Source organism: Schistocerca americana, chromosome 2 (genome assembly GCF_021461395.2).
Source record: "Schistocerca americana isolate TAMUIC-IGC-003095 chromosome 2, iqSchAmer2.1, whole genome shotgun sequence".
Classification (NCBI taxonomy): domain Eukaryota; kingdom Metazoa; phylum Arthropoda; class Insecta; order Orthoptera; family Acrididae; genus Schistocerca; species Schistocerca americana.
Window position 1 is genome coordinate 591,946,886 of NC_060120.1, and position 25,768 is coordinate 591,972,653.

The following is a 25,768-nucleotide window of genomic DNA, read 5'->3' on the forward strand; positions in this document are numbered from 1 at the left end:
ATAGATACCTTTTACCACAAAATATTGTATATGTAATAGAGAGAATTTTAAAACAAGTCTCTTGTGTCTTAAGTGTTGTGACTAAATAACTATAAAGTTCTAGGAGAAATGTACGTATAGAAATTGCATAATATTGTTCATACAGTGTGTAATTGTGATTGTAATTTTATTGTAATTTGCAGCCACCAGTGCCTGTGTCTTCTTGGAGTGAAGAAAAAGATGCTTTGATAACACCAAACAGATGCATACAGATGGATGGTTGGGGAAACATAAATGGAGATGAAGACTGTCTGTACCTGAATGTCTTTAGTCCAGAGGTAATTTCACAAGAGATTATCAGATAATTGCAGTTAATGTTTGCTCCAAAAATGATTACTGTGAGGGATATTCTTGTTCAGTGTAGTAGTATTCCATCTATCACACAAAAGATGAACTTGTCTATGTGGCCTTTCACTAAATACATTGCATTTCAGAAAGTACAATAATAATTTGTGAACTGTTTCACATATGTATTCCATATGTGACTATGAAAGCTATAAAACTGTAGGATATGCACAGAAAGATTGATGAAATGCATGAAAACTAAAAGAAAACTACAATGACCAAAGCTTGTGTCAATGTAAGATACCATACTGAATATAAACGTTAACTTTGCAGTTGTACTGGATTTTTCATTTTCATTATTCTGATTACTCTTCATTTATAATTGTGATGTAGATGAGTAAAGATAAAGGTAGAACTCTTAAATTTTACATAACATATTATTATTGTTGCACTGCAGTTACCATCAGATACAAGTGTTCCAAGACCAGTATTGGTGCTGATACATGTTGGCTGCTTCAGAACTGGTTATGCTCAGCAGCGTTCATTAGATTATTATATTGATCATGGAATAGTGGTTGTAACCATTCAGTACCGTCTTGGAGCCTTAGGTAAGAGCACTGACCATATAAGATATAGTCTTCACTGTTATAGGTAATTATTTGCAAATAATAACTCTCTTATGAAATGTAACAATACTATAAGACTGATTGATTGATTTTTATTTAGTTCCATTTATTTATGTTATGTACAGTGTGTACTTTGAATGTAAGACAAATCATGTTACCATAATATCTTAAAATACTTAGCCTACATATTAAATATAAAACAGCAAATTGGCAACAGCAGTAGTAACATTGCACACATTTTTCACTTGATTAATATTTGTGGCTTCAATTTATTTACATGCTACATACTAAAAGGTCTTTAGGTGGTTGCTGTATACAAATGTAGGTAATAATAGCATTCCTCTTTCATTACGCGCCTACTCCTCTACACCAAAAAAATATTCTTCTATTAAATAATCCTTCAGAAGTTTCTGGAACATATTTGCATTCATCCTGTCCTCTAGCCTCTTACACAAAAAAACTTTACCGGTACAATTGAGTATCAAAGACTTTTTTCAGGGCTATCAGTCTGTGTGGTATACTTCTCTGCTGGTCTTGATTTCTTGTGTCATATGAATGACCATCTGCACTCTCTTCTAGTAATGAAATGCCTATGATTAATGAAATTATTGTTCTATACATATACATGGATGAAAATATCAATATTTTTAGATTGTTTTTCAACACAGAAATTAATTTTTTATTATTGTTGTTGGAGTTTTCTCAAATAGTAATTTCATTATGCATGCATGTTTCAAATAGAGTATGGTACACTGTATCTAGAAGTTGTCTGTCAACATAACATGTCAGCTATTTCATACTAAATATTACAGTTCTTAATTTACAGTAGTCATTGTCTATATCTTGTCTGCATTTGAGCCTATTATCAACATTTTTTCCAAAATTTTATAGAGGTAACTTTTTCCTCTATGAAACTTCCTTTCTTCTATTAATGAATACCATGAAGACTTTTTAAGTGATTTATTACTTTTAGCTGTTACTTACAAGGAAGTATGAGCTACTGCACTGTGTTATATGTTCACATAAACTCACCTCTTTCCAGTATTTCCAGATTTTTTTCTGAATTCAACAGTGTCATGTAGGTTGTTTTGTCTAATGCATCTATAACAGATTGTGTTAGGCTTGAGATAGTGTTTCCTGTAGATTTACAATTTTGAGAATCATGTTGTGCTAGGATCACAATACTGTGTTACTCAAGGAATACGTTCATTCTATTACACATGAGAATTTATAGTATGTTTGAGTAACCAGAGGTTAAAGATATTGGTCTGTAGTTATTCAGGTCATCTTTTTTACCTTTCTTATATATTGGTACTACTTTGCTTATTTGCAATTTTTCTAAAAAGACTCCTCCTCTAAACAAGCAGTTTGCTATAAACCAATGGTTTCAGTTATTTCTCCATTTACATGCTTTATATTTCTTCTTCCCCTGCAGACATCTTGGATTTCAATTAATGGATTATTTTTAGGTGCTTTGACCCCCAATGATTTCTTTTCCCCTTTAAATCTTTTGCAGCACCTATAAAATTATTGTTGAATATATTATCAGTTATCATTCCATCTATAACTTTGTTGTTCTCAGTTCTCATTGACTTAATAAAATTTTTGTGATTTACAATGTTCCAACTACATCTTTCAGTGTTGATTATGTCCCATGCCATTTCAATTTTATAATTGAAATTGCCTTTGTGTGTCTTAGTTATTGCCTGTACATCTGATACTGTTTATATGCCTCCACAGCCCCTTGTCATGACTCCACTACCCATTGCATTCTGTGACTTATTTTTCTGACAATGATTCTGTGGAAGACTGCATTAGTGCTTTCAGAAATGCATTATACTTCTCATTTGTGCCCTGCACTTGCATTGTTCCTGACTAGTCTTCTTTATACTGTCATTTAAAAATATTCATGTTTTGTTGGTTGGTAATCCTGACATCTCTCTTGTCTAGCTTTACTTCTATTTTTGAGCTCTTGTTTTTGTACTTATAAGGCTTTAACTGAATAAAACTGACTGAAAGAAGAATAGAAAATCTTTATAAGAAAAATAACATGCAAGAATAATTATTTCAGCACATGCACCCACAAGCAGACATGCCTCCTGGAGAGATGCGCACTTTATTTTTAAGTTTAGCCCTTTCTAGTAATAGTGAATGCATCATCCTTTGTTTGTAGGTCATAAGTCATGGATATCCAGTATTCGTGTTCTGGAGTTCTCTCAAGTGCATCTGAGTTCAAGTATATTTACTCTGATACTCTATCTGTGCTATCTTCAATGATTATCCACAGCTGTCTTGAAACAACTCTTTTATATTCACTGTAATGACAATCACCCATAAATTCTACTTGTCAATATTTTGATGCACCATGCATTGCTTTTTGTGTCTTAGAAATTAACACTCTGCTACAGCTATTAGATGTAATGAATTTTTTAAATGAGTTGTCCTATTACTTATGGTTCTAAATAAGAGTTAAAAAGTTGTAGTATACTAAACAAGATACCATATGCCTGTTTTCAAGAGAAGATACTCATTATTTTAGTAAGAAAGATTTTAACTACATACTGAAATTCAAAATTACAGTAGTAGGACAGCCTTCTTAGAGATATTACCAGGTGTGCACCAATTTCAATATCTCATGATGACTGGAAAGTGCCTCTCTTTTCTTTATTTATATAATTATGTGACTTACCAAATGAAAGTGCTGGCAGGTCGACAGACACACGAACAAACACAAACATACACACAAAATTCAAGCTTTCGCAACAAACTGTTGCCTCATCAGGAAAGAGGGAAGGAGAGGGAAAGACGAAAGGATGTGGGTTTTAAGGGAGAGGGTAAGGAGTCATTCCAATCCCGGGAGCGGAAAGACTTACCTTAGGGGGAAAAAAGGACGGGTATACACTCGCACACACACACACATATCCATCCACACATATACAGACACCAATATGTATATGTGTGTGTGTGTGCGAGTGTATACCCGTCCTTTTTTCCCCCTAAGGTAAGTCTTTCCGCTCCCGGGATTGGAATGACTCCTTACCCTCTCCCTTAAAACCCACATCCTTTCGTCTTTCCCTCTCCTTCCCTCTTTCCTGATGAGGCAACAGTTTGTTGCTAAAGCTTGAATTTTGTGTGTATGTTTGTGTTTGTTTGTGTGTCTATCGACCTGCCAGCACTTTCGTTTGGTAAGTCACATCATCTGTGTTTATATATATATATATGTGACTTACCAAACGAAAGTGCTGGCAGGTCGATAGGCACACAAACAAACACAAACATACACATGAAATTCAAGCTTTCGCAACAAACTGTTGCCTCATCAGGAAGGAGGGAAGGAGAGGGAAAGACGAAAGGATGGGGGTTTTAAGGGAGAGGGTAAGGAGTCATTCCAAATTCCGGGAGTGGAAAGACTTACCTTAGGGGGAAAAAAGGACAGGTATACACTCGCACACACACACACATATCCATCCGCACATACACAGACACAAGCAGGCATTTGTAAAGGCAAAGAGTTTGGGCAGAGATGTCAGTCGAGGTGGAAGTAAAGAGGCAAAGATGTTGTTGAAAGACAGGTGAGGTATGAGTGGCGGCAACTTGAAATTAGCGGAGGTTGAGGCCTCACGGATAACAAGAAGAGAGGATATACTGAAGGGCAAGTTCCCATCTCCGGAGTTCTGACAGGTTGGTGTTAGTGGGAAGTATCCAGATAACCCGGACAGTGTAACACTGTGCCAAGATGTGCTGGCCATGCACCAAGGCATGTTTAGCCACAGGGTGATCCTCATTACCAACAAACACTGTCTGCCTGTGTCCGTTCATGCGAATGGACAGTTTGTTGCTGGTCATTCCCACATAGAAAGCTTCACAGTGTAGGCAGGTCAGTTGGTAAATCACGTGGGTGCTTTCACATGTGGCTCTGCCTTTGATCGTGTACACCTTCCGGGTTACAGGACTGGAGTAGGTGGTGTTGGGAGGGTGCATGGGACAGGTTTTACATCGGGGGCGGTTACAAGGGTAGGAGCCAGAGTGTACGGAAGGTGGTTTGGGGATTTCATAGGGATGAACTAAGAGGCTACGAAGGTTAGGTGGACGGCGGAAAGACACTCTTGGTGGAGTGGGGAGGATTTCATGAAGGATGGATCTCATTTCAGGGCAGGATTTGAGGAAGTCGTATCCCTGCTGGAGAACCACATTCAGAGTCTGATCCAGTCCCAGAAAGTATCCTGTCACAAGTGGGGCACTTTTGGGGTTCTTCTGTGGGAGGTTCTGGGTTTGAGGAGATGAGGAAGTGGCTCTGGTTATTTGCTTCTGTACCAGGTCGGGAGGGTAGTTGTGGGATACGAAAGCTGTTTTCAGGTTGTTGGTGTAAAACAGTTCCTTTCAGCTATTAAACAGCCATTTCGGCCAGTTCCAATAACCTCTTTTTTTTTTTTTTTTTTTGCCCCACATCACTGATCTTTTTTAGCCACTTCCCACAGGTTTTAACGTCATTATTTCTTCGTCAGACAATTGTTAGCCTCATTTTCACAATCTGCCACCACAAAACCACTCCTTTTAATACATTTACACGCAGTTTTATTCGAAATTTTCCCGAATTGCTCCACCCTTTAACGTGTTTTGGCGGCAACACAACCACATAACCTTTGTGCACATCGTTGTCTACCAACCCAAGTTCACCACAGCATCAACATAGCCCACCTATAACCAACACCTTTTCGCCTTTTTTCACACCAGATCTCCAGTTGCTTTCTAGTTCACATTATCTCTCGCCATATATTTTTATTTTCATTTTCATTTCAGCCTCATGTTACACTTTCGACCTTCTAATACCATGTCACCCTCACAACATCCCCACAATGACCCCATTAAGTTTTATTTACATTCCCTCTGCAAACATGCCTTCGCCCTAGCCAGATTACACTCCCATATTTTATTTTCCCAGGCTTGTCTGACGTTTGGCATTACCCCCAAAGGCCTCACACTTAATGTTCCCATCTCTGGCTGTAATCCTTCTTTCCATCAGTCCCTATACCAGTTCCAAACTGAACAATCCATTGCCCTCACCCACCTAATCCTTCACCTACACATCAACTCAGCCAATGAACACACCCGTCAACTCCTATCCTTAATAGAAGTCCTCAAGCTTTCCTCTCCCACATCCACACCGGCTGTTCAGGGCATCCTCCTACAGGCCAATCGCAAATTAGAACAGCATGCCACCCTCCACCTCAAAAAACTATCCAATCTCCTGGTTTCCCACCTCCGGAAAGGCAACTCACTCACCCTTCAAAACCTTTCCAGCAAACCTCAACCTCCTCTCATTGCACACAGACCCAGTCTCTCCCATCTACTCAATCTCCCACTTCCAGCTCCACTCCCCCCAAAACCTCAAAATTCCAATCAACACAATCTGGAACCACAACACCCCAATTCGGTAGTTAACCTTTCCTCCAAACCTCTCTCGCAATCCGAAACCTCTGTCCTATCCAAAGGCCTCACCTTCAGCCCCACTCCCAGATTCAACCAAACAGCCCTTGTCAAAGATTTACTGTCCTACACCCGTACTCTCTGCTGGAAATATCACTTTGCCACGAAGAAAAATGATCCTAATCCAACTCCTAATGGTCCAACTCCCCAAGACACTATCCAAATTTTACCCTGCCTGGAACAGTTCCGTCCTCCGTCACAGCGGGACCCACCTCCTCTTCCTCAAAATCACCCTCTCCAAACTTTCCAGAAATTTCTGACTTCCAGGCTTGCCTCTCAATCCTTCTTAAAAAGCCTTAATCCTACTCCCAACATCACCACTGCTGAAGCCCAGGCTATCCGTGATCTGAAGGCTGACCGATCCATCGTCATTCTTCCGGCGGACAAGGGTTCCACAACCGTAGTACTTGATCGTCGGGAGTATGTGGCTGAGGGACTGCGTCAGCTTTCAGACGACACTACATACAAATTTTGCCAAGGTAATCCCATTACTTATGTCCAGGCGGAGCTTCAAGGAATCCTCAGAACCTTAGGCCCCCTACAAAACCTTTCACCTGACTCCATCAACCTCCTGACCCCACCAACACCCCGCACCCCTACCTTCTACCTTCTTCCTAAAATTCACAAACCCAATCATCCCGGCCGTCCCATTGTAGCTGGCTACCAAGCCCCCACAGAACGTATCTCTGCCTATGTAGATCAACACCTTCAACCCATCACATGCAGTCTCCCATCCTTCATCAAAGACACCAACCACTTTCTCGAACGCCTGGAATCCCTACCCAGTCTGTTACCCCCAGAAACCATCCTTGTAACCATTGATGCCACTTCCTTATACACAAATATCCCGCACGTCCAGGGCCTTGCTGCGATATATATATATATATATATATATATATATATATATATATATATATATATATATATATATATATATATATATATATATATATAGAGAGAGAGAGAGAGAGAGAGGGAAACATTCCATGTGGGAAAAATATATCTAAAAACAATGATGATGTGACTTACCAAACGAAAGCGCTGGCACGTCAATAGACACACAAACAAACACAAATATACATACAAAATTCTAGCTTTCGCAACCAACGGTTGCTTCGTCAGGAAAGAGGGAAGGAGAGGGAAAGATGAAAGGATGTGGGTTTTAAAGGAGAGGGTAAGGAGTTATTCCAATCCCGGGAGCGGAAAGACTTACCTTAGGGGGAAGAAAGGACGGGTATACACTCGCACACACACACATATCCATCCACACATATACAGACACAACTTCCATATATATATATATATATTAAAGTAATGGAGATATTATTGGGCTGTGATAGAGTACACCCTCCAGGAGAGCAAATATGTAGTATCAGTGATATATGTGTTTTCTAACATGATGAATATGTTGAAGCTGTTGAGTACCAGGGATCCATTTCATTCTATTAGGGAGCTCACTTTTGCAGTATGTATGCCCTAAAAATCAATACAGTCTTAATATTTTCTGGCATAGTAGCAATTTATGCCACGATGCCAGGAATGATCTGTTATGTGTAACAATTGAAGATACAACGCATCTATTTTTAGCCAGCAAATAATTTTATTTTTTCAAAAAATACAACATCATAGTTCTCTCTCTTTCTCTCTCTCTCTCTCTCTTTCTCTCTCTCTCTCTCTTTCTCTCTCTCCCTATGTCCCCCCTCTCTCTCTCTCTTTTCAAACCAGAAAAGGAAAATAGAATCTTCCTTCCCAACATCCCTTCCACAACTTAAAACAAATATAAACAGCCTAATCATTTTTTCTTACTTTTTCTATTTGTAGCATGTAATTTAAGCTTCACTTGCATGCAAATGGTGACTTGTTGTCTGTTATAAATGACATGTAAGGTAATATTTGCAAAATAATTTGTTTATTTTTCAAATGGCATGTATTCTGTTCCATATTGAAAGAATTTTTGTTGATGACAGGGTTCATGAGTACAGGTGACTCACTTCTTCCTGGAAATCTTGGAATGAAAGATCAAGTCCTTGCACTGAAGTGGATAAAACAAAACATTAAGGCATTTGGTGGCAATCCAGATGAAGTTACTATTGCTGGTCAAAGTTCAGGAGGATCTGCTGTACATTACCACTTGCTGTCACCATTATCAAAAGGTATAGCAGTAAAATCATACAGTGCAATAGATTTTAGAAGTAAAAAGAGAGCAGCATACTGAGTATTCTGAATAGCTAATTTTAACACGTACATGACCAACACTTATAAGATCCTGAGAAAACTAATGTATTCAAACTGTTTACTCAAAAAAGTCATACAAATAGTGGAAGACCAAAAGTATTAAGATTACAATGCTTACTTGAAAAGCTAAGGTACGACCATTCAAAATATTTTGAGAAATGGTGGTACACACCAACACAACAAAAATGAGTCCAATAAACTTGGGTCACAATATGCAAACTTTCCATCTGCAAGCAGAGAAGCTGAATGTAATGTCCATTTATGATACTTTTCCATAGAGGTGTCCAATGATATGCCTGCCCATGCCAGAGCATCACTCTACCTTTTTGCTTCACACTGTTGAAATTGTCGAATTATATGACTTCTACTTTGTTTAGCACTAGGATGTTACAGATTTTATAATGTCTTCCACTAAAATATTTTTAAGATGTAACAAACTTCAAATTTGAAATCTGAAGATGGCAAGAAACAACCAAACTGCTATTTCCATTTGAAATTGTATATGATTGTGCTGAATGACAAACAAACTTAAGAAGAATTTTATCAGCTAAAGTAGTCTCAATTACCACTGAAATATCATTATTTCCAAAAAGACTTCTCTGCATTGTTCACTGTGTAATCTCATCAAATTGCATGGTCTTCAGATTAAAACTCCATGTCTCTTCAATATGGGTCAAAATTAGTAATAGAATGCAACTATATTTTTTTCAGCAACTTGTTTTGAAATATCCAGATAGTTTCATAAAACTCTCCAGGCTATTTTACAGTGAGACCAGCTTCCTAAGAAACAAAAGTGAGGCTGATGCATGTGAAAAGAGAAATTATTTAGCAAAAATACTTGTGCAATGGAACAAGGTTGGGTAAAAAGCACAAGAATTTTTGAATGATATATCTATTAAAAATGAGATTGGAGCTTCAAGCAAAGTATTGTAAAAGACTGACTAAAACGCCAAATTTCATACAGATATTTGTAAATGTCTTCGAAAGGATGTGGAAACTGTAAAGAGAACTGCATTGTCTGCAAAAAGTCTGAAGTTATTACCATCTTCCAAGTCATAAATAAACGGCATGAACACCAAGGCTCCTAACAAATTTTGCTGGGGTGCACATGAAGTTATTTATACATCTGTCAAAGTCTCTCCACCTTAGATTATCTCCCTACAATTCAATCCCCAGTCTAGTCACAAATTATGTGTGATTTGACTGTATTTTCATTAATAAGAATTGATGGTGTCCTGAGTAAAATGCTTTTTGGGACCCAAAGAATACTGCATTCACCTGATTACCTCTAACCATGGCTTTCAGGATGTAATGTGAGGAAAATCACATGCTGATTAGTCTGTAAATGACTTACCCATAAATATAAACTCCCCATCAGTTCTGTTTGCAGACGATACTTCTGTTTTAATTGAAGACAATGCAGAAACAATTCCAAGCTTCATCATAAGAACATTGGATATCTTAGAAGAGTGGTTCCAGTTAAATGTGCTGAAACTAAGCTCTGCAAAAACCCATGCAGTGCATTGCAAAACAAAAGATTCAAAATATGTGGAGCTAAAAATACATGGTAACAATTAACTTATGACAGAAGCTGACATGGTCGAATTCCTAGAAGTAAATATGGACAAAAACCTAAAATGGAATTCACATATTGACTTCCTATCAAATAAATCATGCTGTTTTGCATTTGGGGTGCCAGTACTTGCAAATTCCACTGGCTTGAGTTCATGAAGAATTGCTTACCATACTTATTTTGAATCTGTTATTAGATATGTTATAATTTTCTGGGAAAGTTCAGGTAGTGTATCTGAAATACTGAAAATGCAAAAGAAAATTGTCAGATACATGTGTAATGCGTGGCAAACAGAGCCTTGTTGCCCATTATTTCAGAAACTAAAAATCCTAACTGTTCCCCCCATACACACTTATGAAATTATAATCTTCCTACACAACAGACAAAAATGATTTGAGGAGAATCATTTTAACCACACATAACATGAGAAATAAATATAATTTTATCCTGTCCATAAACCAGTTGAAATTATATGCACGGACTTCACAGTATATGGGGAGTATATGTGGATGACAATATATAACAAGTTAATGGGCAAAAACATATTAAATATGAAGGCAGAAATTTTAGAAGTGAGGCCATAACAGATTCTGTGACAGAAATATTGCTGTTCAGTAGAAGAATTCATAGAGGATGGAATGATAATTCGAACAATTCATTGTTACAATTGTTATCAATTAATTGTTACATTTTATTGTATGTATATAGAAAAAATTGTATTACTGTTATGATGCTGTTTGTTAACACCAGCTGTTCTGTGTTCCTGGTGAAAGTTTACCACAATTTTGATGTGTCTCCCGTACCTGAATCAGATAATTTAGATTATGTATGCTATGAGGCAAACAAGCCACAATTTACAATTCACAGTTCACAAATGTGGGAGAAGTCATTCTGTTGAGATACATCATTGGGTTTTAGGTCATAATATGTAAATGCTCTATAACAAAGGGATGTCAAAGATACTGAACATCAGTTCTGCAGGTGAGTTTGGCTACTCTCCATGCAAACAGCACGGTCATAGTTTTTCTGTTCTAAGGACTTATAGTATACTATGGTTAAAAGATGGATGACTCATGTGTAAATTTGTAATCAAGTGAATGATTTTATCAGACTCTGAGGCTTCATTTAATTTTAGCAATCACAAATTTTACAAAATGCCACAGCCACAAATATTTATACATCCATATTTGCAGTAGTGCAAAATTTAAATGGGAAGAATAATCCTTCATCTTACTTTGAAACGTAGCATTTGAAAACAGTTCCCATTATAGTGCTTTTTCTTTGCTTTCCTCGATTTCAGTTTCTGTGATGTCCTTGAGTGTCTGAATCGAAACCAGTGTTTTGTTGACACCATTTACAGATGATCAGAATTTATTTGTCTTGAAAGAGGTGCTTCGGTAAGACTGTAGGGTGGTAATTTTTGAAGTCTTCATTCATTGCTGTTATGACACAAATGTTTTTCATTCAGAATATCTCTGTCTACAGCCGTATCCTTTGATAACACCGACTGTGCAGTGTCACTGTTTCTGTAGATCTTTTTACAAAGACCAGATACCACAAAGAAATCCTTCTTCACAAATTTATCTGCTAGGTAGAAATACATCCACAGCATGAACAACTGTTTTTCTAGAGCTGAGCCAAGTCCTCTAAATGCTCATGCACACACCTAAATACGCCAAGTTTTTCCTTGAGATACAACTGGTCCTATAGAAACCTGTGTAACTTTCCATTCTATTTGTATCTTCTTGTGACTGGAAGGATCAGTAATTTAAAAAGTCTTTCAAATAATTTTAAAGTAGTAAACCCTTGTCTTCCTGTGAGTGCGTACATCCTGTTGTTTCTTATTTTATAATTTTCATCCTCAATCAGGACTAAATACTTGACATCCTACACAGACAATCCAGAGCAACTAGATTTTGTTAACTGGGTGGTCAGAAAGATTCTGAATGGCTTGTGAAGGTGTTGCAAGGGAGGTTGTGCTGAGAACTAATTGTTAAGAAAAAATTTAATATGTTACATTGGGTCCCTGCTATTTAGCATTGAAGTTTGGCAATCAGGACCTGGCATGAACAAATTCAAGCAGCTTCCAGAGACAATATTGTCAAAAGTGTTATTTACTTGGTTTTCTCAAACTGAGCAAATGTATTTTTTGCTCATCTTGCTTAAATTTATCACTTCTGAAAAAGGCAGTTTTTACTGGTAATGTGTATTCCAGAAAGTGGTACTCACAGAGCCAAAGATGTCTGTGATTTACCACTTTTTAGTGCATGCAAGTGCTTTAATTTGCGTACAATGTTCTGACTGGTTAAATTCAATGCTAAATAACTAAAAAATGACACAATGTATCAGTATTTTACTTAACAGTTATTCTTCAGGATGACCTTCCCTAAAACACCCTTACAAGCTTTTCAGACTCTTTCTGACCAACCTGTATATCTATGGGTCAATAAATAATATACAAATATGCATCTTTATGAAACTTCAGGGGAAATGGTTAAGGAAATATTAAATTAATTCCATAAAATATGAAGTTACACATCCACCAACTCAAACTTGAATTACAAACAAATACACATATTATAGTTACCAAAAATGATTATGTTCCTCTTACTATCACTCTCCAGTTAGGCAATGTTGATATACACTGAACAGCAAAAATATTATGACCACTGCTCAACTCGACATTGAACACTGTCTGGTGGCACTGCAGTCACATGAAGTGGTGAGAAAAATACATAAGCGGAACAGAGATGGATGGGGAATCACCCTAGTGAAGAAATGGAATGCAAATGGGGAATATACATTGAGATAAGTGACTCTGACAAAGGCCAGTTTATTATCATGCAGAGCCTGTGAATGAGAATCTTGAAAATGGCAAAGCTAATCAAATGTTCACATGCTACTGTCATGAGCAGCTATGGAAACTGGTAGAATAACGTGGAACTAACACTACACACTATGTGATTAGATGCCCAGGACTCTTTGCAGAACATTGGGTTTGGAAGCTTGTATCCTCAGTAAAGTAGGATAGACAGTGGTCTGTGGTATATCTGCTGAAAAAGCACAATGTAGTGGCATGCACAAATGTTTCAGAGCACACAGTTCTTTGTATAGTATTGAACATTGAACTCCACAGCCGGTGACCTCAACATCTCCAAATGTTGACCCAATTACATTAACAATTATGACTGAAGTGGGCACAAGATGATCGGGATTTGATTTTGGATTATTGGGAATCCGTTGGCTCTTCGGATGAATTATGTATCTTGCTGCACTAGGTCAATGGTCGTCTCCACAAATGCCATCATCAAGGTGAACAGTGGCTCCAAAGGTGCACCATGCCATGGTCACAGGTTGGTTGGAGCAGTATAATGCAATGGAAAACATCCTTCATGCTTGATGTCTTTCCTGACAGTGATGTCATTTTTCATATAACTGTCCATGTCTCCAAGCCAGAATGGAGAAATGTGCTGCAGTGGTTTGATGAGCATTGTAGTTAAATAATGTTGATATCTTGGTCACCAAGTTAGCCTAATGTGAATCTGGTGAATCTGATGGCACCCCTCTGGGTCACTATGAGATGCTGCCATCATATACACAAATCAGTAGCCTATTATTTATGGGAATTACATGACTTATGGGTAGACATCTGATGCCACATCCTTCCACAAACCTGCCAACAGATAGTAGAAGCCATCATGTGCTGAATCGGTGGTGTATTGCATTCCAAAGATGGACCAACATGCTATTAAGCATGTGGTCACAATTTTTTGGCTGATAAGTGTATATGTGGAACACTATGTACAAGTGCCAAAAATTTAATTAATGCCTGCACAATAAATTATCATGACATATATTAACAAAAGAATTCATGTATTTTCTTATGGAACAAAGGTCTAGAATTGACCCAAAGGCCCTTATTTTCTTCCTTTTACATACTGAATGAGCAACTTTTGTGCATTTACAGGTCTTTTCAAGCGTGCTATAGCACAGAGTGGATCTGCGCTTAGTCCGTGGGCATTTACTACAAATGCTACAGATAGAACATTACGTTATGCTTCCTACTTGGGATTTATTGGAGAAGGCACTTCAGAGCTTATGAGTTTTCTGATGACAGTTGATGCTAAGGAGTTTGTGAAAGCAAGGGGGCCAGCTCTGGATCCAGAGGTAATGTTCCAAATTTGTCAGCTGTTGAGAGTTTTCATAGACAGAAGTTGTTAGATTTATGTCGTTAATTTGAACAACCTACACCATATTTAACTTTTAAGAGATCAAAACATATAACGTTTAATAAGAGTGTGAATTAGCACAATCTGTGTTTATTTTTCATGTGTTTGTTCATCAAAATAGTCTTAAGAAGATGGACAGAGTTCAGGCAAGTGATGGAGTGCAATTTAATAGCTCTTCAGTCAACATGATTACAAGATACGTTAATAAATAATTTAATAATGCACATTATCTCATTTTTGCAACTGAAGATCAGAGATCAGATATGTCATTGAAATTCTCATTTAAACAGTCCCTCACTATGCCTCTCACTGCACACATGATGATTTTGTTTGCCATGTTAATTCATTTTTGATGAGTCCTGTGACTAGCTTCTGATGTATTAAGATCTGCTTTTATGATACCGCCATCTTACCACTTCCATTCTGTTTTGTGATAGTTAAGGATACTGTATAGCCCGTATCCTTCCCAAATTCCCAGCAATTGTTCAGTTACGAAACAAAACATAAATTATGATTCTTTGGGTTTAGTCATTAAAGCTCAATTTCCATGGATAATCATTGTGGAATTAAAGGATGAAAATTAGTTCCATATGAAATAATACTAATGTATCAGTGTGGTTCTCAACATTGGTTTCTGAATTTTTCTTCCACTTCTGAAAACTCATATATTTTATCATAAATGAAGCTAAAACTGGACCACAACATTTGTTTGAGGGGGAGATTTAACTTTTAAAATTTTTTATCATCTCCCCATACTAAAAATAGAGAGGTTATTTGTAGATGAAAATATCATGAGACAGGAAATGAAATAAGAAAGGAGCAGGTGTTAGTAGGGCATGCAAAATGTTCACTTACAGAATTGAAAAAAAAAAATATCTTTGCAATAGATAAATGGGACTGAGTTTATTCTCTACGAAAGAGACACTAATATTAAATAATTTTCTACTTTTTTGACAAGTTCATCAAAGGAAAATGATGAGCAGATATGCCATGTCTTAGTCTTTAATATACATTTTAAAATTTCTGTAATCAAGCCCAGACAACCGCATAATGCTGGCTGTCCACCATCATGAACCTCTGAAATATGGTGCATTTGGTTGCAGTATGGGAAGACATGAAGTCACACAACTCTCTCCCATCTTTTGTCAGTCTTGTAGACAATGCAGGTACCATTACCCACTCAAATACCTCCTCAGTGGGTCTCATAAGGCTGAGTGCAACTGTTTCACTGCAGCCACCAATGTAAAGATCTATTATAACACTGGGGATTGAAGCCTGCTCATCAACATGACAATTAGATCATTGACCTCTCAGGTAGAGAGGCTGTCCGTTAATATGTATACATGAAACTATATTTCCTCAGCAAAATTATGCCTCTAGATAAAGCAAAATGCAACTGATAAAAAAGTGAGCTACTAGGGATTTACGTTTCCCATGATCATATCATTCTAGTGTAAGAAGGGAAAAAGGCTTCATTATATTTCCTTGTGGATCTATCTGTGTTACAACTGTTTGTACGAGGTGGATGTTGAGCAAATTCCCTTTGACTATAAAGACAATTAGTTACATAAATCCTTAAAAACATCCTGACAGTGACATGCACACTACTTGAACCATGTAAGACAATTCATGATTTTGCAAAATACTGGCAGTGTCGTTATTAATAGTTCCATGTTAATGCAGTACCACTTGCATATGTAAATTAAGATTAATTTTTGTGTATAGATGATAGGAATGACTACACTCACAGAGATTTTGGTTGTACATTAATTTAAGCAAATGAACTTGTAACATAACTTGCAGCAGTAGATAATAAACAAATAAGTGTCATGCACTTTTTTTTCATTCCAGGACCGTAAAAATGCCCTTATCTGTGTATGGGCTCCACATGTGGAACCAGAAAATGAAGGTGCATTTTTGACTGAGCATCCAGCTAAACTGATATCAGAAAATCAGTATACACATGTGCCATACTTAACAGGTGTAACAAACTATGAATTGCTTGTTAGGACACAAGGTATGGAAATAGATTATACATATGTTTGTTGGTTAAATGATGGGATGTAACACTTAAGACAATATCTGCTTCATAGTAGGGCTAAATTGCATTGCCTATCAGTCTTTTCAATGTAAGGGCATGTGAAATGTACAGAATGGTAGAAAAAGCACATCAAAAAGGTCATATTACTGGCAATGACAAAATTACTTTATTCAACCCCTAATAAATTTTGATTTCAAAATAGGTTTCAGTTCACAATAGAATGATAGCTAGATCAGTTATGATTATGTAATCTTTTTAACATAATGAATGCAAGAAAATTGATAATTTATATTGATATATTTCTAAATGACATTTGAAGTTTTGGAATTGAAATTTTTCCTATCTGTCTTTCAGTAACACTAAATATCTTCATTTCATTGTCCAATGTTATTCAGTGATGAAGCAAAATAATTGCTATCATACCACTCCATGCATCTGCAAATCTAAAAATTCTCCAAAAAAGATCAAATACACAGTTCCTAATTCATCAACTGGGAAACCTAGCTCATACAAACAGATCCTTTATTAATAAATTTAAGAATGATTTACCTAAACTTTGATGGTGGTTTCAAATCATCATTGCTTTTGGTATTGCTAGTGGTATTTTATTTGCTGTCTTTTCCATTACATGTACTACTGCACTAAAAGCAGGTAGTTGGGGTTGTCAACAGGAAGGCAATGCTTTATGAATGCAGCAAAGAGTGTACCTCTGAATATCACCAAGGTACACAAAATGAATGAAACTACTTACACTTTAAATCCTTTTAAGTAAATACTACACATTTAATATAGTTAAAACTTTTCTTACTGAAATTACTTTGGATATTTTCTTGGCACTTGAATTGATTTAATGATGAGCCTACTAGGGAAAAGCTAACTTTGTGTTTACAAAAGAAAAAAATCAAAACAGGAAAATGGTACAAGAAACTACATGTTAACATATTTGGCAGTAGAAACTAAAAGAAAAAAGTTGGGAATGGAGTAACTCTTATAGACTCTGGTATGATATGTGGTTGCAAAACGATGCTAAGTTCTGATTATAATACAGAATTTCTAATTTGACATTAGTCACATCCACATCTACATGTACATTCTGCAAGCCACTTCGCTGTGTGGCAGAAAGTATTTATGTATTCTTCTGGGAATGTATGCTCTTCAAACAATAAACCACCCCTTAATCAAACACTTCTCTTGTTGTGTTTGCCATTGGAGTTGTTTGATCACATCTATAACATTTTTGTGCTTACTAAATGAACAAGTCAAATTTTACTAATATCATTTCCTTTAGTGAACAGTTAATTCAGTCTGTCTGATGAACAAATAACCTCCAGAAAGAGAGTAATTATGCCCAAATTTCAGGACAATTCTATTGGCTTAAGGGTTTTTGGGTGCATAGTTTTCACAGTGACAGGTTTTATAGATGAGGAGAATAAAGTTTGTTATCCACAGCAGGAGTTGATAGATTTGGGTCCCTACTGTGATGTGAGCATGTGAAGTTGATCAAGAGCAGACAAACTTCCCAAATGTAACAATTAATTGAAATGCTTTATAATTTGAAGTTATTATCTTAACAGCTTAATGAATAGTAATATGTCTTGGTACAATAGTGGCAAATAATAGTAGTAGCAACCTATCATTTCCATATTATTATTATTCCATTCTGGACTTTCCACTTTTTGGAGAAATATTTAATCAAAATGGAGGTAGTCATTATCACAAGATCATAGTCCATTAAATTAAAGGAAATGGAGAGAAATATGGAAACACCAAGAGAAATTCCATCTTTAACATAAATGCTTATGCTAGCCAAGTCTGCAGGTTTTTCTTCTGTATTTGACCATGAATAGCACCTGTGCAATGTCCTCAAAATTTTGCAAGCATCATTCATGATAAGAACAGTTTTCTGTGTAGTTTTCAGGGCATTTTATTAGAGCTAAGTGAATTTGAACATATGCAAATTAGTTTTGTTTTACAGTTGGTTCTTCTGTCACTAAAGTGTTCACTGTCTCAAGTGGCACAGTATTGAAGATTTATATTAGATACAGGGAAAGCAGAAAAAGTCATCCAAGAGTCACAATACATACGAAAGTGTGAATTGAGTGATGATGGACGGCCATTGAAGAGGTTTGTGAAGAAAAATAAGAGGATGAAGTGAATGTTGCACTTACACAAACCTGAAGTGAGCTCCAGAACTAGGGATTACAAGGTGAATTGGCATTCTGAAACCACTCATCAGTGATGGAAATGCCTGTACCACGAAAACTTGGTTCCAAAGTCATAAAAAATAGGCTATGGAGCAATGTAAAAATCATTTGTTCAGAGGTGCCTTGTCTTAATACTTTTTCTGTCTTTTGGTTTGGTTTACATTCCAAGGGGCTCAGTGATGATTTGCACAACAATGTCATGGAGTTCCATGGTTCACAAAGTCAGTCTGCAAGGCTGGATTACTTCTATGGATTATATGAACAGTTTGGCTGAGCAGATCCATCCCATGGTACAGAGTTTGTTCCCCTGTACTGATGGTGTGTCAGGATGGCTGAGCCACTGCACATACAGCTCACACAATCTGGGATTGTTTTTCTGAACACAAGGACAAAGTGTCACAGCTCCTGTGGCAACCACAGTCACCAGATCTCAGTATCACTGAGCATTTGTGGTTTACTTTGGAGAGAAGTGTTTGCCATCACTGCCCACTTTCATCATCATTATCAGAACTTGCCACTGTTTCACTGTTCTGCAGGAAAAACTGTATAAGATTGCCTTGAAAATCATACATGATCTGCATACATCCATTGTGAGGTGGCTGGAAACTGTTTCAAATGCCAGTAGTACTACTGCACCATATTAAGCATGGTAATATATTGTGTTTCCATATTTTGGTCTATCACTTATACAAGGGGATAGTAGAAGCTTGCATAATAGCAATCACCATCAATGTGAATGTGAATGAATGAGACCTTTGAGATGATGCTAAAATGTAAGTGGTAATACATTATCTATACCCTGATGAAGAGCTGAAGTGCAGGGATTCAAAAAATTAGATAAAAGAGATAACAACAGATGAAAATGGTAAAATACCACAAAGTATTAAAAATGACTGTGCGTAATATGCTACAACATATACAAGGCGTTGTCATTGCTATTAGGTATTCTCAACCATGACCTTGACCTTTTTTTTTGCAGAGTGTGGATGTAAGTATGGATGGGGGTGTAGATATAAATGCAGTTAGTGTAACTGACATGGTTATTTTGTAACAGAATATAATCTACTGATGTAATAATTCACTATGTATTACAGATCAAAATATAATATTAAAGACAAAGAGTACTCAAAAATAATAATGAAGTAAAAAACTGAGGCAAATGTCCACTTGCAGTGGCAGCCAATGAATTGGTAGGTAGAGAAAAGCAGAATACAGTATGTGTGAGAGTAAATACCAGAATTTTTATTACAGCATAAGAGCTACCACAGTCATAGTACCTCCATTTGATGCACCAACTTCTTATGGGAGTATGAATTCCAACTGATGAATATTTGAGTACAGTATAATGTTCCCAATGTTTCATCACAGTTGTTTTTCCTTAACAGTGATGCCATTTACCTGCATATTCTTTGATGTGTCATTAACATTAACACTTCTTCCAAAAAGTACAAAAATAAACAATCCCTACACCTAACAGTTATACCCTTTTCTATTAAAATACTTTCTGTAATATTACTGTTTTATTCAGACCATTCTCGATATAATCTTTGCACTGATTCCTGTCCTTACCATTGCCGTATCTGATTGGCCCAGGTAGGAACTGTGCTCCCTCTCACACTCGAACAAAAACTAACAAACTGGGAACAATGAAGGGTGTCAATTTCCTTTTACATTGAAGGCTGTTTCAGAAATAAAATATTACAACATAAAGTGACATATTTAGTCTAGTGATGCCTGTGCAATATTTTCAGTGTCTACATACATTAACTAAATTATTACTTACAGCCGATGGGCTATTTGCATCTGAAGAAGGTGCAAAGAATCTGAATGACAACTTTGATCTCTATGTTGCTGATGAACTTCGATTCTCAAGTAAAGAAAAACAGCTGCAAGTAGCAGAAGAAGTCCGGCAGTTTTACTATGGAGACAGTGAGATCACTCCTGCAAAGAATGACTCAACTGCAACTGTAAGAGCCAATCTTTAAAATTTGGTGTTATATGTATACTATTTGGAGAGTTCTGATTTTGTGTGCCTTTAAACAAAAGAGTAGTTGATGACTTGTTTCCAATATCAGAATACTTGTTACAGTTCTGCGAACTTCATATATGTGAGATATCAAATCAAATTTATTCCGTCATAATCCATTAAAGACCACAGGGTCCATGTATCAAATAATTCATAAAACACCCTTAAAAACATTTTCATGTTTGTCAGTAAATTATGGGAAGGAAAACGTTTTCAGGATGTACTTTTGTTTAGTATTTCATCCCATAATTGCAATTTCAGTCTATTACGTTGTTCTCAAGTGATGCCTCACTACATGTTGTGTCAATGCATGTCATTCCTTTTAAGATGGCACTGTCCTGGTGAGTGCCATTATTCACTAATTAATGTTGTTCATGTTCATTTCAGCACAACTTTAAATTTTTTTTCAGATGCTCTCTGATCTCCTTATTGTGGAAGGAATAGATACCACCGTGCGGAATATGAGTAGAGATTCTTCAGAACCTGTTTACTACTATCAGTTTTCTTTCAGTGGACCACTTAATGCATTTCCAGATTTCCCAGGTAATTATTGTACATTCATATAAATATCAATGAAATATTAACTCATTTTCTTCTTCCAATTTTCAAAGCTCAATAAAAGCAATTCAATACTTCTAAATTGTCGGTAATTTCACTTCCATAAAAGAATAACTTTTTATACTATCTAAATTTCACAGGAGCTAGCCATGGAGATGACAGGAGATACATGTCTTATTATGAATCTCTTGAATCAAGTTCAGCAGGACACCAAACAGCAGTGCAGCTGCTACAGATGTGGACAAATTTTGTCAAATACAGGTAAAGAAATTCATTCCATTCCATCTATTGCTTGATGTATTTTGAAGATCTAATTATGAATGAGGTCCTCACTTTTGTTTATATGTGCCTAACAGGCCAGTATCCATTGCAAAGAACTGCTAGAGGCCTATTAGTTATGATTAATTTGGTGTTTCTTTTTAAGTTGATGATCATCATTATCATTAATTTGTGGCCTCAAATTAATGATAATGATGATCATCAACTTAAAAAGAAACAAGCAGATGCTTGTACTCTCAGTCTCTTCCATTTCTTTCTGTTGAGTGCAGTGTTTGTCCATTTTATGTTGATGGTCATTCTAGCTGTCTCCTCTTGTATGTTATCTCCTCACCTAATTCAGTGTCTTTCTTTTCCTTTCATTCCATCTGACGCCCTCGAGAGGGCTGGCTTAGTTCTGTGTCATACTTGCTATTTGGCCAGCCCAGCTCAGCCATCTCTTCTTTAGTACTTTAATGATGTTACAGTGTTTGTAATTCTTCATTTTTCATATCCTCCATTCCATGTCATTTATAACAGATACAAGCCCAAACATTATCCTTGAGACTTTTGTTTCAAATATTAACAGTTTCTCTTTATCTTTGTTTCTCAATATTAATATTTTACATGCAAATAATGTTAATGGTATAACAGACAATTGATACAAACGAACTTTGATGTTAGTACTAAATGTGCTTTTTCTTAAGATATTGGTAAAATTAAGTATTTTGTTCACTGTTATTTGAAGGGAATCTCTATCTGTATCCATTCTATTTTTGTTACTAAGAAGGATCCCTAATAACTTGAGGCAGTCTAATGTCTTGAAAGCTAATCCATCTACAGCCAAATATGCATCATTTGTGAAATAGTTTTAATAAATCCTCTGTTGATCTCTTGTATTTATTTATTTATTCATCCGTGGAACAATAAATGTTGTATGGATGTCGTCAGTTTACAACACATGAGCACACATTTACATTTACAATGAAACAGGTTTCTCATGTTTTGTGTAGTTTTTATAACTAGTCATACACACATTTATAATTACATAATATTTTGGTGATAATGTCATATGTTGCTAATAATCTACATCTATGTTAAATATTCTTTTACAGTATAATAACTTTTACTTACTAAAAAGGTTTTAAGCTTTTGTCTGAAAGTGAGGGGCTCATTTATTTCTTTAATTTCTTGTGGTAATTTGTTATACAGTTTTATCCCATTATAAAATATACTTTTTTGCATCTTTGCCTTGTTCTTTCTATCTAGATGGAGCTGGTGACAAGCTCTTGTTTCATGGTCATGTATTAGGCTGTTTGTGTTGTACATGTTGAGATGAGAGTGAATGAATCAAGTGAACTGGGTGTCACAGTTTCTCAGTTCAGTGTACACCTTAAATAGTCAGTTTTTAAAGAGATAAGGAATTTTTTTAAAAATCCATGCCAATCTTGCAAAACTAACCTCCTACATTATTTAAATTTTGAGTTAGACAAGCTGCATTAATATATTAAGAAGTCACCAGATTTTGTCATGTGTCTATAATTTTGAATTATCTCCTTTCAGTGATCCTAATCCATACACTGGTGGAGTAGTTACAGCAGACTGGAATGCATATAAGCCAGACAACCCTAATTATCTAGAAATTGGCTCCACTATTGAACCTGGTACAGCACCCAACAAGGAACGCATGGATTTCTGGCACAGTGTTATGCCATAAATTAGATGTAGTAAAACATGAAAGTTATTGATGTGTGTTTATCTTTTTGTCACAAGAAGTGTTGATGAAAACATATTATGGAAGAGCAATGAAAAATAAATAAAGAAATGATGCACAATAAGTAACAGGTTGATTATGCCTTTACTTTTTTCATCCTCTTAAATCTATTAATATTTCATTTATTTTGTGTTGTAAGTGCGGTACCTACCTATTTAATCAGTTCTGACATCGACTTACAAATATGAGTGGAAGTACTACTGTGTTGAAATGAAGTCATTATTTTTGAGGTGTCTTCAAAATGCCTATACTTCCTTTATCCAGTATAGTGATAAAGATTTCTAACATTTGTGTATTTTAATCAGGTCTTGGGATACACTGAAGGCTACTACATTTTACTGGTATTGCTTATATGTTCCATTACACATGACTTGACCTTGCAGTCAAAAAAACATTATCACTATCCTAGAGTGATAATCAGTGTAGTGACGCTGTAATTCACTTGTAACTAATTGTAGTTAACAGTATGATTATCATCACCATAAACCAGTTGCTGCTGGAACATGTCCTCCTTTGAAGCCAACTGACTAGCAAACTCAACACATTCACACACTTGCTGTTACAGCAATCTTGCTGTGACTGAACAATGTGTCCCAACATCCTATACACTCAAAATTCACAACCTCAGACCTTATTTGCATGACTGACTATATCTGCTTCTCCTTTGAATAAAGGATATGTAGAGAATCTGGAGGAACCCCTCCTAATCACCCATGATCTTAATATGTGTGTCTGGTTCAGGTTGATTGACAGTTGCTTCATGGTTTGATTCCAGTGTCATCACCTCTAATCATATTTGTCCATGCCCTTATTCTCTAAATGCATTTCATCTGGTCTTCTACAGTTTACTTGCTACCTTCCAGGATGTTTGTCCATCTCCATAAAACTGTCAGTTGATACAAAGCCAACTACCCATCAAAAATAATTCCACTTCAGTAGCTGCTACTCCTTATATACCAAAAAGTCTCTCTCATACTTGATAGGCATCCATGGGTGACCTATCTTCAAAGAGAAACAATCTCTTGCCACATACGCTGAGTGCTTTAGTGGGACCTTCACAGTCAGTCATTACCATCAAAAAATAGTCCAAAATAGTATCCCATAAAATATATATACAGGCTCTTAGTTCTCCAAGCACTCCCATTAATCATCGGTGAAGGAACAAACTCTCACTTTCAGTATCAACCTAGACTAGTACAATTCAACTGCATTGGAGTGTACTGAGAAAATTGACACTTGTTGAACCTTCAGTAACAGGAACCAATGCTACTTTTCCACTGAAGGTGCAAGTGAATAACCTAAAACTAGTAGATGGTTCATCTATTGAGGGGAGCAGATGCCCACCAACACATTTATGCTCTTATGTGCATGTTAACAGTTTTATCAGTTGACCAATGAATTTGTGAAAAACACATTAACACTTTTGAAAACACTTGATTCAATGATAATCATTCACATTCAAAGATTTATCAGTATGATATTACTGTGAGTACCAACTGAGTTGGTCACAAGTCTGCCAATGTATGGAAAGCAGTTTGCTGGCAGTTGCATATATGAGAAAAAAAAGAAAAAAAACCTTATTTTGTGCAGCTGGTATTTCAATTCTAATCTCAAAACAGACTTCCAAATGCCATACTCTTGCGCAGCACTTTTCTGCCTTGAATGACTTACCCAGTTGGCATCCACCAGCAAAAGGTGCTGAAAACATCCCTGCATGCTGTCAGCATCATGAGTCACATGATCTGACCACTACCCTTGTCAAAACTCCATCTGTGGCCAACCACATCTGGTCACACAATCAATTAAATTTAACAAATTAAATCATATTGGTTAAAATTATTTATCACAAATTTAAAATATTCTTCGATTCATAACCATTATAAAATTCACTTTTTTTTAAGATCATTACATACCCAGAATCCACAAAAATTAATCAAGGGTCTTACTACATTTACAGCTTCAGTTTCAATATTGCATTATTCAATTCTTATTTTTTCTCTATAATACAATTTTCTACCTTCTCATTCAAAACACAATCAAATTTGATATGGATTTAAAAAGAACAGTTTCACTGTTGGTGACTTGTATTGACACTTACTTTTTTTTCCCTCTCATCAGAAAATTATTGGTGAAATTTCCCTCAATACATATGTTCCAGCAGATGGTGCCACAGCTACGATATGTATTATCATGCAACCCTGTACCATTATCTTACAATATCCCTACCTCATGAAGACATTATCTTAGTAATTGCTTCATGAAGTAGCACCAAGACTTCAATGCTCAAAGCAAAACCACACCAAAATGTGAATAGGAACTTTGGGTGGTTAACAATTCAGCACTGAAATAATAGATATATAGGTAATTACACATCTAAAATACAAGTTATGTTATTACAAAAGTGTTTATAAATTTCAATAATAATTGGTCTCCATG

The 25,768-nt window shown here is 36.1% G+C and overlaps 1 protein-coding gene across 2 annotated transcripts in view; it reads left to right on the forward strand.

Annotated features, from left to right (window-relative positions):
* LOC124595484 (esterase FE4-like) overlaps positions 1-23,400 on the forward strand; it is a 41,411-nt gene extending 18,011 nt beyond the window's left edge. For both annotated transcript variants that reach the window (XM_047134246.1, XM_047134245.1), the window contains exons 3-11: positions 183-317; positions 782-932; positions 8,405-8,590; positions 14,213-14,412; positions 16,326-16,491; positions 20,505-20,686; positions 21,156-21,288; positions 21,444-21,564; positions 23,122-23,400. In XM_047134246.1, the coding sequence (XP_046990202.1) occupies positions 252-317; positions 782-932; positions 8,405-8,590; positions 14,213-14,412; positions 16,326-16,491; positions 20,505-20,686; positions 21,156-21,288; positions 21,444-21,564; positions 23,122-23,275 (1,359 nt within the window). In that variant the 5' untranslated portion in view covers positions 183-251 and the 3' untranslated portion in view covers positions 23,276-23,400. The remainder of the gene's footprint in view (positions 1-182; positions 318-781; positions 933-8,404; positions 8,591-14,212; positions 14,413-16,325; positions 16,492-20,504; positions 20,687-21,155; positions 21,289-21,443; positions 21,565-23,121) is intronic.
* Positions 23,401-25,768: the final 2,368 nt, after the last annotated feature.